Source organism: Notolepis coatsorum (genome assembly GCF_963971535.1).
Source record: "Notolepis coatsorum genome assembly, contig: SCAFFOLD_669, whole genome shotgun sequence".
NCBI classification, from domain to species: domain Eukaryota; kingdom Metazoa; phylum Chordata; class Actinopteri; order Aulopiformes; family Paralepididae; genus Notolepis; species Notolepis coatsorum.
Genome location: NW_028170007.1, coordinates 50,001 through 67,013, shown reverse-complemented (window position 1 = coordinate 67,013; position 17,013 = coordinate 50,001). Strand labels below are relative to the sequence as shown.

The window sequence follows — 17,013 nt, the reverse complement described above, 5'->3', positions numbered from 1 at the left end:
TTCGGCTGCCATGTGTGATCGCGCACAGCGAAAACAGCGTCTGTTGGACTTTATCCATTGACTCGCTTCCTCCGCATTCATCTTGGGGAATGAGTCACATTGTGACAGCCAGTGTTCTTTCTCACAGTAGGGGCACACTATCTTCCACTTCTCCTTTCTTGAGGGGGTACTGTGGCTCCTACTGCTTGGCACTGACTCCGATTGGTGCATGACAGTCACCGATCTTCTTCCATCATTTAGTCTCCTGGTTCCTTCTCTGGAGCCAGGGGTGCTCCGTCCGAATGTATCTAGCCGTAAGCTGCTGACTTCTCTCGCCAGGAAGTCGGCTAGATCGAGGAGGTTCGGTTCGGGGCCATTAGGGTCTCGGTGGTCTCTCTGCCGCCTAAAGCGCTCCTGTCGGGCGGGCGGTAGCTTCTCCAAGATCCTCTCTACATTTGAGTTGGCGTATAGTTCATGCCTACCCTTTTCCCTCTGCGCTCCCAGCATCCCTACTAGGGACTGCACTCTGATGGACAGGTCGTCCAGTGCTCGATTGTCTGTTGCTGGGGGTAGGCGGTCGATGTGCCTGATCTCCTGGATCACGTAATCCCATATACGTCCATATCTCTGGTCCAACGCTACCAGCGCTGCGGTGTATGGGGTCGTGGAAGTGGCGTAGGCGAGCGCTATGTTGTGCGCGCTGGGTACCTTTAAATGCTTCAGTAGTATCGCGTATTTATGGCGTTCATCAATGACATCCACCAACATTGTCTCCAGACACATGCAGAGCTCCGTATACTGGGCCCGGTTCTCCTGGGTGAAGTCTGGTACCATAGGTGTGCCAATGTATGACGCAGATTGTTGATACATCGGCGAGCGTTGGGGGAGAGGCCTCCTAGGCGAGTCTCCTCCTGCTCCTTGGCGTGGGCTGGTACCGGCTGTGTACCATGGCCCGCTGGTCCAGGTGCTGTTCCTTGGTGCGGGTCGTGCTCACCCGTGAATAGCGTCGGGGGTCTGTAGCGCAGCTCCGCGGGGGTATAGCCTGGGCTGTACTGGACCTCCTGGTCCGGTAGAGTACTGTGCTGTCGTCGGGCGTGGTTCTCCTCCTCTTCCTCTTCGTCTTCCGTTAGGTCATCCAGGGCTTGTTGTCTCTGATTTAGCCTCTCCGCAGTGTATGCTGCTCCTTCCCGGTGGCTGGGTCTCGCTTGGACCGGTTGGGGAAGGGGGTCTGCGGGGGGTATAAACCTCGTCTGTTGGTCAAGTTCAGGGTCGCTTACTCGGCTAGGGGATGCCGCCCTGGAGTGATGTCTAGACGAGTTCCTGGAGCCTCTGGTGGAGGGAGGGGGTGTTGTCCTTCTGATCAGCTGTTCTATTAGTTGCGCTTGTGCTCTGTCGCGCTCGGCTTCGCGCTTGGTGAGATCCGATTCTCTCTGGGCACCGGTGGCGGCGCGGTGGGCGTCGGCCCGGTCTCTTGCCATATTCTCTTCCATCTGAATGCGTCTTATTTCCAGGCGTATGTGCTCTTCTTCGCTCCGTTGCTGTATCTGCAATCGATCGCGTTCACCCTGGAGTCTATCGCGTTCAGTAGAGGCTTTCAGGCTGACGAGGAATGCCTGCTGTAGTGTCCTCTCTGCCTCGCTGGGAGAAGACGGTTGTATAGGGGAGCCGTCCCTTGGGGTACTCCGTGCGGAGTCTTGGAGCTCTATCTCCACGGTGCTCTCCTCATCTTCTTCCGTGCCGAGTTCTCTCTCGGTAGTGTTGTCTTCCTCCCGGGACTCGTCGGGGACTACTTCTTCGGTATTGGCGGGGTGTAAAGTCATGTCTGGTTCCCCCTGGTCCCCACCGTGAGCTGGGTCAGTTACGTTAGAACCCATAGGGGCCTCTATGGTCGGGGTAGCCTGGTCGTTAGGGTTAGACATAATTTTACTTTCTAGTTTTACCGCGTTTACTGTTGGTAGAAGACTAGGTTGTTGACTGACAGCGTAAGCCTCTAGGTACTGAGGGAGCTGTCGTTTGCGCCGCGGGCGTTGTTGATTAGGAGGATCGTTTCGTGGAGTGTTCATCATAGGCCATTTTAATATTAATAACACTATATTAATATTACACTGATTACCATCCGGCTCGAAGGACCAATTGTAACTGAGGGGTACAATTCCCTGACTGTATGGTTAGATATGATACTTACTACCACTACCTCTTGTACTTTAGACTCTGGCCACCCAGTACTAGGTATAAATAATTATGATAAACACTCGCACCTGATGAAACGGATCCAACACAAATGTACCAAGTCGAAAGTCTGCGTTTAATAATAATACATAGCAAAAGGTATGTACAACGATCACTTAATTACATTTATGATTTGAAATAGTATGCACTTTTATGGCAAATGAGTATTCGTAGGTAGATCAATATCGAATGTCCAATCTCTGATTGCGCAGGAAGCAAATATACAACCTGGAATATTTAGGGAACAATAGCAATGATACTTGAATGATTATATAGCTGGATACACTAGGGGAAGGTTCCGACTGCTTGTAGGACAGCTGGAGGGGGGGGGGGTAGAGTCTGGCTGTATCCCGTCTGGCCGAGGGTATCCTGGGAGAGCCCACAGTCGTGCGACCCGGTGCCCAGCGATCCTCGATCCACAGATGAAAGCAGTTGGACTCTCTGTGGCCGGCGTCCTCCGGTCCACGATGGAGAGATGTGAGGCGACCTCGTCGTGTAGAGCGTCTTCTCACCTGTCGTCCTCTCCGGGGGGGGTATTTCCAACACACCGCAGTGTTGGCCTTTATCCATAGAATAATCAAAGTACTCAAAGCATAATCCAAGCCGGGGAAGGCTAGCCGTCGTCGGTAGAATAATCCAATATACAGGTCCACTCGCTCTTTGGCCTGGAGCTCCTCGGGTGCAGCTTCACGTGGGGTCAACCACCCTGGATAAGCGTCCAGCTGATGCCCGAAACGATGGGGGTGCTGATTACTATAGAACTCTTACCGCACGAGGCACTACATATGAATAGACTATTATTAGCTTAATAGAATACGTCCAACTCGACGATATAGTGCCAATATGACTATTCAAATATTAATATACACGATGTCTCAATGCCGATACTGGGCCGAATTGGCCTTACTGCCCACACGTGGTTCGCGGGGAGGCTTTTGCGTCTGTCACTCTGTTGGAGGGTAAGGAACTGGACTAAAAGAAAGCTCTACTTTAATAGCGCAGTATATATACGCACTATGAACAAATAGTACCATTAGTGGTGCGGTAGACATATTCCTACGCGGAACTAGGACTTGTCCATACATGTTGAGCGGTACGATTGAACCTGGTCTGAGGGGTATGGCGACCTGGCACCAAGGTCTCGTCCAATGGTAGAATGGAGACTATTATGGGATGTTCAGTAGACTAGAAGGGATATTCAATGCATATTGTACAAGGAATATACAAGGGATATCAGGGGATATACAAATACAATTAAATATATATATATAAATAAATATATATATTCGGTTTAATCTGATCCTTCAGAACAGACACAATTTCATGACATAATCATCAACACAGCCACCGTTGTACACACACACACACACACACACACACACACACACACACACACACACACACACACACACACAAAGGCTAAATACAGGAAATAGTTGCTAAGGAGGCACAAGGGTTAAATCATTTTGACTGTACGAATAGGGAATGAGTCATGGTCCAGGTATCCAACCTTGTGAATGATGCGCACAGCTGTTTTCTGGAGGATAGTTAATGGGTTAATAATGAGACTAAAGAAGCATTACTGAACACGCAACACGCAGTGACCTCAGACCCACCGACACGCTCTGCAACACGCAGTGACCTCAGACCCATCAACACGCTCTGCAACACGCAGTGACCTCAGACCCACCAACACGCTCTGCAACACGCAGTGAACTCAGACCCACCAACACGCTCTGCAACACGCAGTGACCTCAGACCCACCAACACGCTCTGCAACACGCAGTGACCTCAGACCCACCGACACGCTCTATATATAAAGTACAATCTAATCAATCTAATCTGACCCCTGCTGACCCCTCCCCTCTCTCTCTCCCCAGTGCTAATCTGACCCCTGCTGACTCCTCCTCTCTCTCTCTCTCCCCAGTGCTAATCTGACCCCTGCTGACTCCTCCTCTCTCTCTCCCCAGTGCTAATCTGACCCCTGCTGACCCCTCCCCTCTCTCTCTCCCCAGTGCTAATCTGACCCCTGCTGACCCCTCCCCTCTCTCTCTCCCCAGTGCTAATCTGACCCCTGCTGACCCCTCCCCTCTCTCTCTCCCCAGTGCCCAGCGGTGACCCTCCCCCGGCCTCCGGCCTCCAGACCACAGACTCCTCCACCCAGACCTCCCAGCCCACACTGGCCTCCCGGGCCCGGGTCACCCTGCGACGGGGGAACTCCGCCGCCAGGCCCCTCCCCCGCCGGGCCCGGCCCTCCTCCGTGGTGGACTACCAGAGCTACCGCCACACCCAGCTGCTGGTGCGCAGGTTCCTGGAGCAGCCGGCCGCCCGAGGCCTGGCCCCCGAGGTGCAGGAGCTGGTGGAGTCCATCCGGGACGTCCTGCAGTCGGACCAGGAGCACATGGAGGAGGCCGTCCGCTGCGCCAGCTACATAGAGCAGGTGCTGACCCTAACTAACCCTAACCCAGCTACATAGAACAGGTGCTAACCCTAACTAACCCTAACCCAGCTACATAGAACAGGTGCTGACCCTAACTAACCCTAACCCAGCTACATAGAACAGGTGCTAACCCTAACTAACCCTAACCCAGCTACATAGAACAGGTGCTAACCCTAACTAACCCTAACCCAGCTACATAGAACAGGTGCTAACCCTAACTAACCCTAACCCAGCTACATAGAACAGGTGCTAACCCTAACTAACCCTAACCCAGCTACATAGAACAGGTGCTGACCCTAACTAACCCTAACCCAGCTACATAGAACAGGTGCTGACCCTAACTAACCCTAACCCAGCTCCATAGAACAGGTGCTAACCCTAACTAACCCTAACCCAGGTACATAGAACAGGTGTTAACCCAGCTCCATAGAACAGGTGCTAACCCTAACTAACCCTAACCCGGCTACATAGAACAGGTGCTAACCCTAACTAACCCTAACCCAGGTACATAGAACAGGTGCTAACCCTAACTAACCCTAACCCAGCTACATAGAACAGGTGCTGACCCTAACTAACCCTAACCCAGCTACATAGAACAGGTGCTAACCCTAACTAACCCTAACCCAGCTACATAGAACAGGTACTAACCCTAACCCAGCTACATAGAACAGGTGCTAACCCTAACCCAGCTACATAGAACAGGTGCTAACCCTAACTAACCCTAACCCAGCTACATAGAGCAGGTGCTAACCCTAACTAACCCTAACCCAGCTACATAGAGCAGGTGCTAACCCTAACTAACCCTAACCCAGCTACATAGAACAGGTGCTAACCCTAACCCAGCTACATAGAACAGGTGCTAACCCTAACTAACCCTAACCCAGCTACATAGGGCAGGTGCTAACCCTAACTAACCCTAACCCAGCTACATAGAACAGGTGCTAACCCTAACCCAGCTACATAGAACAGGTGCTAACCCTAACTAACCCTAACCCAGCTACATAGAACAGGTGCTAACCCTAACCCAGCTACATAGAACAGGTGCTAACCCTAACTAACCCTAACCCAGCTACATAGAACAGGTACTAACCCTAACCCAGCTACATAGAACAGGTACTAACCCAGCTACATAGAACAGGTGCTAACCCTAACTAACCCTAACCCAGCTACATAGGGCAGGTGCTAACCCTAACCCAGCTACATAGAACAGGTGCTAACCCTAACCCAGCTACATAGAACAGGTGCTAACCCAGCTACATAGAGCAGGTGCTAACCCTAACCCAGCTACATAGAACAGGTGCTAACCCTAACCCAGCTACATAGAGCAGGTGCTAACCCAGCTACATAGAACAGGTGCTAACCCTAACCCAGCTACATAGAACAGGTGCTAACCCAGCTACATAGAGCAGGTGCTAACCCTAACCCAGCTACATAGAGCAGGTGCTAACCCAGCTACATAGAACATGTGCTGACCCTAACCCAGCTACATAGAACAGGTGCTAACCCTAACCCAGCTACATAGAACAGGTGCTAACCCTAACCCAGCTACATAGAGCAGGTGCTAACCCTAACCCAGCTACATAGAACAGGTGCTAACCCTAACCCAGCTACATAGAACAGGTGCTAACCCTAACCCAGCTACATAGAACATGTGCTGACCCTAACCCAGCTACATAGAACAGGTGCTAACCCTAACCCAGCTACATAGAACAGGTGCTAACCCTAACCCAGCTACATAGAACAGGTACTAACCCTAACCCAGCTACATAGAACAGGTACTAACCCTAACCCAGCTACATAGAACAGGTGCTAACCCTAACCCAGCTACATAGAACAGGTGCTAACCCTAACCCAGCTACATAGAACAGGTGCTAACCCTAACCCAGCTACATAGAACAGGTGCTAACCCTAACCCAGCTACATAGAACAGGTGCTAACTCTAACCCAGCTACATAGAACAGGTGCTAACCCAGCTACATAGAACAGGTGCTAACCCTAACCCAGCTACATAGAACAGGTGCTAACCCAGCTACATAGAGCAGGTGCTAACCCTAACCCAGCTACATAGAGCAGGTGCTAACCCAGCTACATAGAGCAGGTGCTAACCCTAACCCAGCTACATAGAACATGTGCTGACCCTAACCCAGCTACATAGAACAGGTGCTAACCCTAACCCAGCTACATAGAACAGGTGCTAACCCTAACCCAGCTACATAGAACAGGTACTAACCCTAACCCAGCTACATAGAACAGGTGCTAACCCTAACCCAGCTACATAGAACAGGTGCTAACCCAGCTACATAGAACAGGTGCTAACCCTAACCCAGCTACATAGAACAGGTACTAACCCAGCTACATAGAACAGGTACTAACCCTAACCCAGCTACATAGAGCAGGTGCTAACCCTAACCCAGCTACATAGAACAGGTACTAACCCAGCTACATAGAACAGGTGCTAACCCTAACCCAGCTACATAGAACAGGTACTAACCCAGCTACATAGAACAGGTGCTAACCCTAACCCAGCTACATAGAACAGGTACTAACCCAGCTACATAGAACAGGTGCTAACCCTAACCCAGCTACATAGAACAGGTGCTAACCCAGCTACATAGAACAGGTACTAACCCTAACCCAGCTACATAGAACAGGTGCTAACCCTAACCCAGCTACATAGAACAGGTGCTAACCCTAACCCAGCTACATAGAACAGGTGCTAACCCTAACCCAGCTACATAGAACAGGTACTAACCCAGCTACATAGAACAGGTGCTAACCCTAACCCAGCTACATAGAACAGGTGCTAACCCTAACCCAGCTACATAGAACAGGTACTAACCCAGCTACATAGAACAGGTGCTAACTCTAACCCAGCTACATAGAACAGGTGCTAACCCAGCTACATAGAACAGGTACTAACCCTAACCCAGCTACATAGAACAGGTGCTAACCCTAACCCAGCTACATAGAACAGGTGCTAACCCTAACCCAGCTACATAGAACAGGTGCTAACCCTAACCCAGCTACATAGAACAGGTACTAACCCAGCTACATAGAACAGGTGCTAACCCTAACCCAGCTACATAGAACAGGTACTAACCCAGCTACATAGAACAGGTGCTAACCCTAACCCAGCTACATAGAACAGGTACTAACCCAGCTACATAGAACAGGTGCTAACCCTAACCCAGCTACATAGAACAGGTACTAACCCAGCTACATAGAACAGGTGCTAACCCTAACCCAGCTACATAGAACAGGTAATGGGAGGTAAAAATAGGGGCTTTAAAGTGAACCGTTTTTAAATGTATTTTTCTTTAGGTGTTCACCGAATCAGAGACGGGTCGCCCCCCTCCAGCCAACCAGCCTCTCCTCTCCCGCCATGGACCCGCCCCCTGCCGGCCTGACTCCTCCTCCTCCCAGACCCTGCCCCTCCCCCTCAGGAAGAGGCCGGGTCTGCTGCACCTGCGGAGCTGCGGTGACCTCAGCACCTTCACCTGGGCCGAGCTGGACCGCAGAGGGCCCGCCTCCAGGGCGGGGTCAAGGGCGGGGTCAAGGGCGGGGTCGCGACTAGATCACCGCGAGCGCCCCCACAGTCTGATAGGGGTGTTTCGAGAGACGGTACTTTGATGACCCCCCCCCCCCCCCCCCCTCCGTCCTCCGTCAACCAATCCCCCCACCCCAGAGACATAATGGAATTGCCTAAGAGAAATAGGTTGAGCGGCCCCTAGTGGTAGGAACTGCCACTGCGTCGCTAAACTCGTGATGGGGAAGAAGCCATTGAAAGACATTCAGTGACCCATGGACTGTGTGTGTGTGTGTGTGTGTGTGTGTGTGTGTGTGTGTGTGTGTGTGTGTGTGTGTGTGTGTGTGTGTGTGTGTGTGTGTGTGTGTGTGTGTGTGTGTGTGTGTGTGTGTGTGTGTGTGTGTGTGTGCGTGCGTGCGTGCGTGCGTGTGATTTTGTATTTGTGCTATGCTGTTGGTTGCTTTTTGAAACAGACACACCTCATACTGAGCCATAAAATACCCAGGATCCAAAGCTTTTTATATGGTTTCCGAATGATAGGATTTTAAAAAAAAACTTGTAATTGATCTGAATTTGTATTTGTTGCACATTATTCTGGCATTCTTAATCATTCAGTGATGTTGGCTTCGACACCCGGATCATAAAGCTTGCATTATTCTCTTTCATTTTTAATAAACTGTTTATATACAGTAACCTGGGCAAGTCCCCACTGACTGTCAACATGACTCATGTAGTATTAGAGATCTGTGTTTACTGTCAACATGACTCATGTAGTATTAGAGATCTGTGTTTACTGTCAACATGACTCATGTAGTATTAGAGATCTGTGTTTACTGTCAACATGTACAGTAGTATTAGAGATCTGTGTTTACTGTCAACATGTACAGTAGTATTAGAGATCTGTGTTTACTGTCAACATGTACAGTAGTATTAGAGATCTGTGTTTACTGTCAACATGTACAGTAGTATTAGAGATCTGTGTTTACTGTCAACATGTACAGTAGTATTAGAGATCTGTGTTTACTGTCAACATGTACAGTAGTATTAGAGATCTGTGTTTACTGTCAACATGTACAGTAGTATTAGAGATCTGTGTTTACTGTCAACATGTACAGTAGTATTAGAGATCTGTGTTTACTGTCAACATGAACAGTAGTATTAGAGATCTGTGTTTACTGTCAACATGTACAGTAGTATTAGAGATCTGTGTTTACTGTCAAAATGTACAGTAGTATTAGAGATCTGTGTTTACTGTCAACATGTACAGTAGTATTAGAGATCTGTGTTTACTGTCAACATGTACAGTAGTATTAGAGATCTGTTTACTGTCAACATGTACAGTAGTATTAGAGATCTGTGTTTACTGTCAACATGTACAGTAGTATTAGAGATCTGTGTTTACTGTCAACATGTACAGTAGTATTAGAGATCTGTGTTTACTGTCAACATGTACAGTAGTATTAGAGATCTGTGTTTACTGTCAACAACATCAACATGGTTTACTGTGTTCCTTACACTACTTCACACCAGGCTGTCAAAAACTACCAAACCCAGTGCCTTGCTCTTCATTACTGTAACGTGACAATGTGACCCGGCTGAAATGAAGTGATGATGATGATGATGATGATGATGATGATGATGATGATGATGTATTCTTTGCCTGTTCAGTTTCAAATCATGTACAGTATTGTGGAATGTACAGAATTAATAAAACTAAAGGGTCAGGAGTTTCCAGTGTGAAGATGTATAGAATTTGAATACATTAGATTTATATAGCGCTTTTCCAGAACTCTTAGTGGCTTTACACTAAGGGGGGGGGGGGGGGGGGGGGAGCGGACGTAGTGAAACAACAGTTGAGCGTAACACAAACACACAAGGATGGATGGATGGGGCGGCTAGGAGGAGAGATGGGTGTTGAGAAAGACTCTCGAGTCCCTAATGGAGGCGGGTTCCAGAGGCCGGGAGCGGAGCTGCCCTGGAGAAGATCGTTCCCTTTGTCCCCAACGGTGCTGGTGTTGGACGTGGGCCTTACCCACGTGGCAGTGTAGTGACCAGTTCACAGCATGTTCAATACAGAGAAGAAACATAGGAAAGACTTAAAACATTTTAATAGTTTTATTTATTTGTACATGGAATTGTTACAGTCCAACAATGTCTTCATTAAAGGGGAACTATTTGACTATTTCTTTCACTATTTGGGCACTTTTACACAATTCCTGTGAGTCTATGGAACACCTCTGTAATTATTATAATTTTTTTAATGCATTGTTTTGTATTTCTAATCAAGTACTCAAAAACCGCATTTTTCTACCTCAAGATCTTACGCCGTTTTGAGGCTGGGCTCCAACCACTGTGTGGCCTGGTGCCAACTGCCACATTATTATGCAGCTGAGAAATCTCTGACATCACAGATATGCACATTTTCAGATGACTCAGTTCAGTGAGGGTGAATATTGTGAGAGGAGAATTGGAAGAATGCGCCAATATGAGAATTAGAGACATAGATCCTCTTAATATAAGTCCATATAGCTAGGAAACAATGCTAAACACTGAAAAAGGCCATTTATAAGATAGTTCCCCTTTAAATATAGTTCACTTAATATTATCCACTCAATTCCATGGCCAAAAGGAACAGGAAGAAGAAAACTCGTATTGTACCTGCCCCTACACACATACAGTACACTGATAGACTGTTCACAGTGCAATGTTTACCAAACCAAACAAAATATACATATTTAGCAGAAATGAAAACATCAACACAATTAAATTAACATAAATAAATACATTTTGTGTATCTATCAGAAAGAAAAACGGATATTTTTATAAAACAGAATACACACTGTGCTATTCTAATGTCTAACATACAGATGTTTTTATAAAACAGAATACACACTGTGCTATTCTAATGTCTAACATACAGATGTTTTTATAAAACAGAATACACACTGTGCTATTCTAATGTCTAACGTACAGATGTTTTTATAAAACTACACATTGTGCTATTCTAATGTCTAACGTACAGATGTTTTTATAAAACAAAATACACACTGTGCTATTCTAATGTCTAACATACAGATGTTTTTATAAAACAGAATACACACTGTGCTTTTCTAATGTCTAACGTACAGATGTTTTTATAAAACTGAATACACACTGTGCTATTCTAATGTCTAACATACAGATGTTTTTATAAAACAGAATACACATTGTGCTATTCTAATGTCTAACGTACAGATGTTTTTATAAAACTACACATTGTGCTATTCTAATGTCTAACGTACAGATGTTTTTATAAAACAGAATACACACTGTGCTATTCTAATGTCTAACATACAGATGTTTTTATAAAACAGAATACACACTGCTTTTCTAATGTCTAACGTACAGATGTTTTTATGAAACAGAATACACACTGTGCTATTCTAATGTCTAACGTACAGATGTTTTTATAAAATAGAATACACACTGTGCTATTCTAATGTCTAACGTACAGATGTTTTTATAAAACAGAATACACACTGTGCTATTCTAATGTCTAACGTACAGATGTTTTTATAAAACAGAATACACACTGTGCTATTCTAATGTCTAACGTGCAAATGTTTTTATAAAACAGAATACACACTGTGCTATTCTAATGTCTTCCTTTCTAAAACACTTGAACGTGCTGTATCCAACCAACTTACTGCTTATCTCTTACAGAATGACCTCCTAGACCCTAATCAGTCAGGCTTCAGGACTGGCCACTCCACAGAGACAGCCCTCATTGCGGTCACAGAGGCACTTCACTTAGCAAAAGCGAAAGGCCTCTCCTCTGTCCTGATTCTCCTAGATCTATCTGCAGCCTTCGACACAGTCAACCACCAGATCCTCGCGGCCCTCGCAGGAATGGGAGTGGCTGGCTCTGCGCTGACATGGTTGTCATCATACCTCAATGACCGCTCCTACCAAGTGTCATGGAGAGGGACGCTGTCGGCCACCCGCCCCCTGCGGACGGGTGTCCCCCAGGGCTCGGTTTTAGGACCCCTTCTGTGAGGATTCGCCTGTTCCCTGGACCTTAATTTTCCCTGCCTCCTACTCTTCACCAGCCCCCACCCTTGTGAGAACTTTTGCCTGCCTCCTACTCTTCACCAGCCCCCACCCTTGTGAGAACTTTTGCCTGCCTCCTACTCTTCACCAGCCCCCACCCTTGGACATTCTGTTCCTCTACCCTCACGCACCTGTTGGGAGTTTGCAATCTGCTCGGGAGAGTACTTAGGTGGCAGGCTCCCTTCCAGTCCTGGTCGGGTCGTTCTGTATCTGTATCTGTGTTCACTCTGTGTTCATGGAGTTCTGTACGTTACCATCCTGTACGTTACCATCACCTGCCGCGTCTCCGGCGTGAGACGACGTGCCAGCCATCACCACCTGTCGCCGTTTGCCTGGAGTGGGACACCGTCTTCGCTCTCTAATTCTCTACGGGAGGTTTTCCAGTGTTCCCACTCCAGACGTCAAGCCGGCGCGTCATCGCTCCCTATTTTCCACGGGAGGATGGCATCTCTTCGCCCCGGTCCCCTGGGACCCCTGTGTTCTGCGCTGCCCGTCTGCAGCACCCGAGGAGGAGGAAGAGGATCTCCGTGCCTGGAGTGGGACACCGCCTTCGCTCTCGTGTTGATTAAGGAATGCCTCCATCAGACGGCATTCTATTTTTTTAGCGTCTATATTCCAAAGCCTTGTGGTGTACTGAAGCTTGGAATTAGACCGGTTGATTAAGGAATGCCTCCCTCAGACGGCATTCTATTTTTTTAGCGTCTATTTTCAAAAACTAAGCTATGCATGGGGCTTGAAAATAAGACCAGTGGACGGAGGGATGCCTCCTTAAAAAGTCATTCTAATAATTTTTTACAGGTTAAATTTACAACACTGTACCTGGCGTTCAGCTTATCTCTCAAAGAGAATAATATATAAAATTATTGTCATTCGGGGAGACACATGACATAGAAATACTTCATTCATTATGTATAGATCTTAGGTGTAATATGTAAAGATGTCTGTCTTTTCTCTAAAATAGCGTAAAGAGGACAAAATAATTTGTAATCTATTTCATTCAATGGTAAGGGGGTTTCCTGACAGCAAACATTTGAACAATTACCTCCTCCATATCAGCTGTGTGAGATGTACACTCACCAGTCCCCTATGGATATACGAGGGAAGGATTATCACTTGATTAATGGTAACCCTATTTGAACACTCTCAAGTAGATTTACTAAGGAAAGGATTATCAATAAATCTTGCTTGCTAAATAAAATATAGACCTTGCAACTCCTATCAAGGTTAACACCTTGACGCGAGGGGACAGGGCGAGCATACAGAATCTCCGTCTTCGATGAACCCATCAGATTCATAGGGGTTTGAAAGTCTCGGCCTTGCAGGACGCTGTGGAGGCCGGACGAGCAAATCACTGATTGATGGGCTTATCAAACTGAACAGGTATTCTGGGGCTTAATACAAACGCCCAAATCGTATCGATTATTGCGTTATGGCAGCGATCGCTACACACGGACGTGTGTCTACAGTCCCGCAACAATATGTGAGTGCCGGACGCATTTGCCAGATGCACCGGAGATCTCCAGAGATCCATTTCCGGTTGCAACTCGCCGATCATCCACCAGGCGGCAGTATTGAAGCGTTGCAGAGTTGTGCAGGCTCCCACTGCATCAGACCAGGCTCCGTGAGGGAATTATGAATAACATGGCGAAAAAATTAAATATGATCTCAATAACGTCGTACGCCGTGGAATGGCAGAATTAGCATGACCTTGAAACACGTTGTACGACGTTTATGGCGCAGTGGCACGTACATTGTTATGTACCTTAAGTACCCACAATTACAAGTGACTTAAATGGGTGATGAGGCTTTTATTAAAGGCGCTATAGATAATATTCAGCCACTAGATGTCGAACTAGAGCACCAGCATGTCATTTATCCAATCAGGTGCATTCCAGCATGTCATTTATCCAATCAGGTGCATTCCAGCATGTCATTTATCCAATCAGGTGCATTCCAGCATGTCATTTATCCAATCAGGTGCATTCCAGCATGTCATTTATCCAATCAGGTGCATTCCAGCATGTCATTTATCCAATCAGGTGCATTCCAGCATGTCATTTATCCAATCAGGTGCATTCCAGCATAGGAAATGGGGAGTAAGGAAGGGATACATGCAACATTCATCAATAATCTTTTTGGGGGGAAAAGCAATACTTTTGTTACCTTTCTAAAAGCTGGATGTATTGTAAAAAATTTAAATGTTATCTATAGCACCTGTAAGGCCATTTATCTCAAGGAATGACTACAAACAGGGCAAAGAAGCCACACCAGTCCCATCCTTCTGCAAGTAGTTTATTGTTGTAAATACTGTTACAAACATTCCGTCTCTGGAGCAGGAATGTAGCTTCAATAGCTGTAACGTCACAGAAAAAGCTAGCAAAGAAAGTAACATCGCCATTGTTGCTTTACAGAAATCGCTTTTTTTTCTCCTTGTACGTTTTTTTTTAATGTTTTTACACTTCGACAGACAGTTTGTTAAGATTTAATTACATTCAAAACAAGTGCATTTATTAACACTAGTCATAACCAAGCCCAGTTCCCTCTGGTGCCCTCGTTGTGTCACATAATATACCGTCCCGATGCCTCAGGGAGGGCAACATATCACACGCACTTAAACTCAGAACCTCAGCCAAATATGTACATTAACGTCGTTATACACAATCACTTTTGTTTCCTATTACTTCACTCACCTTAAAAAAGGTCCTCCATTCACATTTGCCTATTTATTCACTGAAGCTTGCCTATATCATTCCAAAACTCAACACACAAAAGAACCATTAGAAGTATATACCTTTATATATTCTTATATATATATATTTTTATGTATACTATGTATCCAGCTGGTTTTGGTACATTTGTCGGTTATCACACGCCACACACACTAGAAGCAGGAATGATACGGCGGAATCCGACGGCTCCGAAAAAAATAAAAACATGCTAAAATCCAAAATGGCCGTGGTCTCGCCTCTCTCTTCTTCAGTATCATCAGTTCCTGTTTCGTAAAAAGTACAATAATAAATAATAAATAAGGCCAAAATTTGCTTCTGGGTGGGGGGGGGGGTCAGTGGTTTAGGAGGTGGGGGACTGGTGGGGTCAGAGGTGATACTTTGCACTGAAGCTGAAGTCTTGTGCGTTCAGAAGCTACTTGTTTACAGACGGGGACAGAGTCCCCTTCATGCAGCGATGAGGAATATAAACATCCCAGGAGGCAAAGCGCGACGCCGCATACTGCTGTAAACACCCATTTAGGACTGCTGTGATGCAGGAAGGGTTAGAGGCTAGGGAGGGAGGGAGGGAGGGAGGGAGGGAGGGAGGGAGGGAGAGAGAGGGAGGGAGAGAGAGGGAGAGAGAGAGGGAGAGAGAGGGAGAGAGAGAGGGAGAGAGAGGGAGGGGGAGGGAGAGAGAGAGAGGGAGGGAGAGAGGGAGGGAGGGAGGGAGGGAGGGAGGGAGGGAGGGAGGGAGGGAGGGAGGGAGGGAGGGAGGGAGGGAGGGAGAGAGAGGGAGGGAGAGAGGGAGGGAGGGGGAGGGAGAGAGAGAGGGAGGGCGGGAGGGAGGGAGGGAGGGAGGGAGGGAGGGAGAGAGGGAGGGAGAGAGGGAGGGAGGGAGGGAGGGAGGGAGGGAGGGAGGGAGGGAGGGAGAGGGAGGGAGGGAGGGAGGGAGAGAGAGGGGGAGGGAGAGAGGGATGGAGGGATGGAGGGAGGGAGGGAGGGAGGGAGGGAGAGAGAGAGAGGGAGAGAGGAGGGAGGGAGGGAGGGAGGGAGGGAGGGAGGGAGGGAGAGAGAGAGGGAGAGAGAGAGGGAGGGATGGAGGGAGAGGGAGGGAGAGAGAGAGGGAGAGAGAGGGAGGGGGAGGGAGGGAGAGAGAGAGGGAGGGAGGGAGGGAGGGAGGGAGGGAGGGAGGGAGGGAGGGGGAGAGAGAGAGGGAGAGAGAGAGAGGGAGGGAGGGAGGGAGGGAGGGAGGGAGGGAGGGAGAGAGAGAGGGAGGGAGAGAAGGAGGGAGAGAGAGGGAGGGAGAGAGAGGGAGGGGGGGTGGGAGGGAGAGAGAGGGAGGGGGGAGAGAGGGATGGAGGGAGAGAGAGGGAGAGAAGGAGGGAGAGAGAGAGAGGGAGGGGGGCGGGATGGAGGGAGAGGGAGGGATAGAAGGAGGGAGAGAGAGAGGGAGGGAGGGAGGGAGGGAGAGAGAGGGGGAGGGAGGGAGGGAGGGAGGGAGGGAGGGAGGGAGGGAGGGAGGGAGTCTGCTTTGCCTTAAAATGTCACTTGTTTGCTTTTGGGAAAAAAGTGGAAGCTTTCTGGAATGAGGTTCCGAAGGTTTTGGGAGAGGGTATAAGAAGGTTTAAGGAGAGGGTATAAGAAGGTTTAAGGAGAGGGTATAAGAAGGTTTAAGGAGAGGGTATAAGAAGGTTTAAGGAGAGGGTATAAGAAGGTTTAAGGAGAGGGTATAAGAAGGTTTAAGGAGAGGGTATAAGAAGGTTTAAGGAGAGGGTATAAGAAGGTGCTTAAAATACAATTTGCTATTTAAAACACCATACTATATGCATGCCAACTGTTTCAGAAGACTAATTGTAATCACATGTTATGTGTAAATGGGTTTGATAGTGTACTGTAAAAAAAAAAAAAAAAAAAACTCTGTGTGTATTTTACTTGATAAATGAGGCCCATTGAAAGAAAACCAGATGTGACAAGTTAAACCTTTGCGGCATAGGTAGTAGTTTTGAAATGGTAACGTAACGGTGACTAGAATTCCGACTAAA

At 47.6% G+C, this 17,013-nt stretch overlaps 1 protein-coding gene across 1 annotated transcript in view; it reads left to right on the top strand.

Annotated features, from left to right (window-relative positions):
• The window catches only part of LOC311248630 (endosomal transmembrane epsin interactor 1-like), a gene marked incomplete at both ends in the record, with an annotated part of 50,457 nt that extends 42,179 nt beyond the window's left edge, over nt 1-8,278 (top strand). The window contains 2 exons of the mRNA XM_084339485.1: nt 4,314-4,648; nt 7,970-8,278. Coding sequence (XP_084195611.1) covers nt 4,314-4,648; nt 7,970-8,278 — 644 coding nt within the window. The remainder of the gene's footprint in view (nt 1-4,313; nt 4,649-7,969) is intronic.
• Between the last annotated feature and the right edge of the window lie 8,735 nt (nt 8,279-17,013).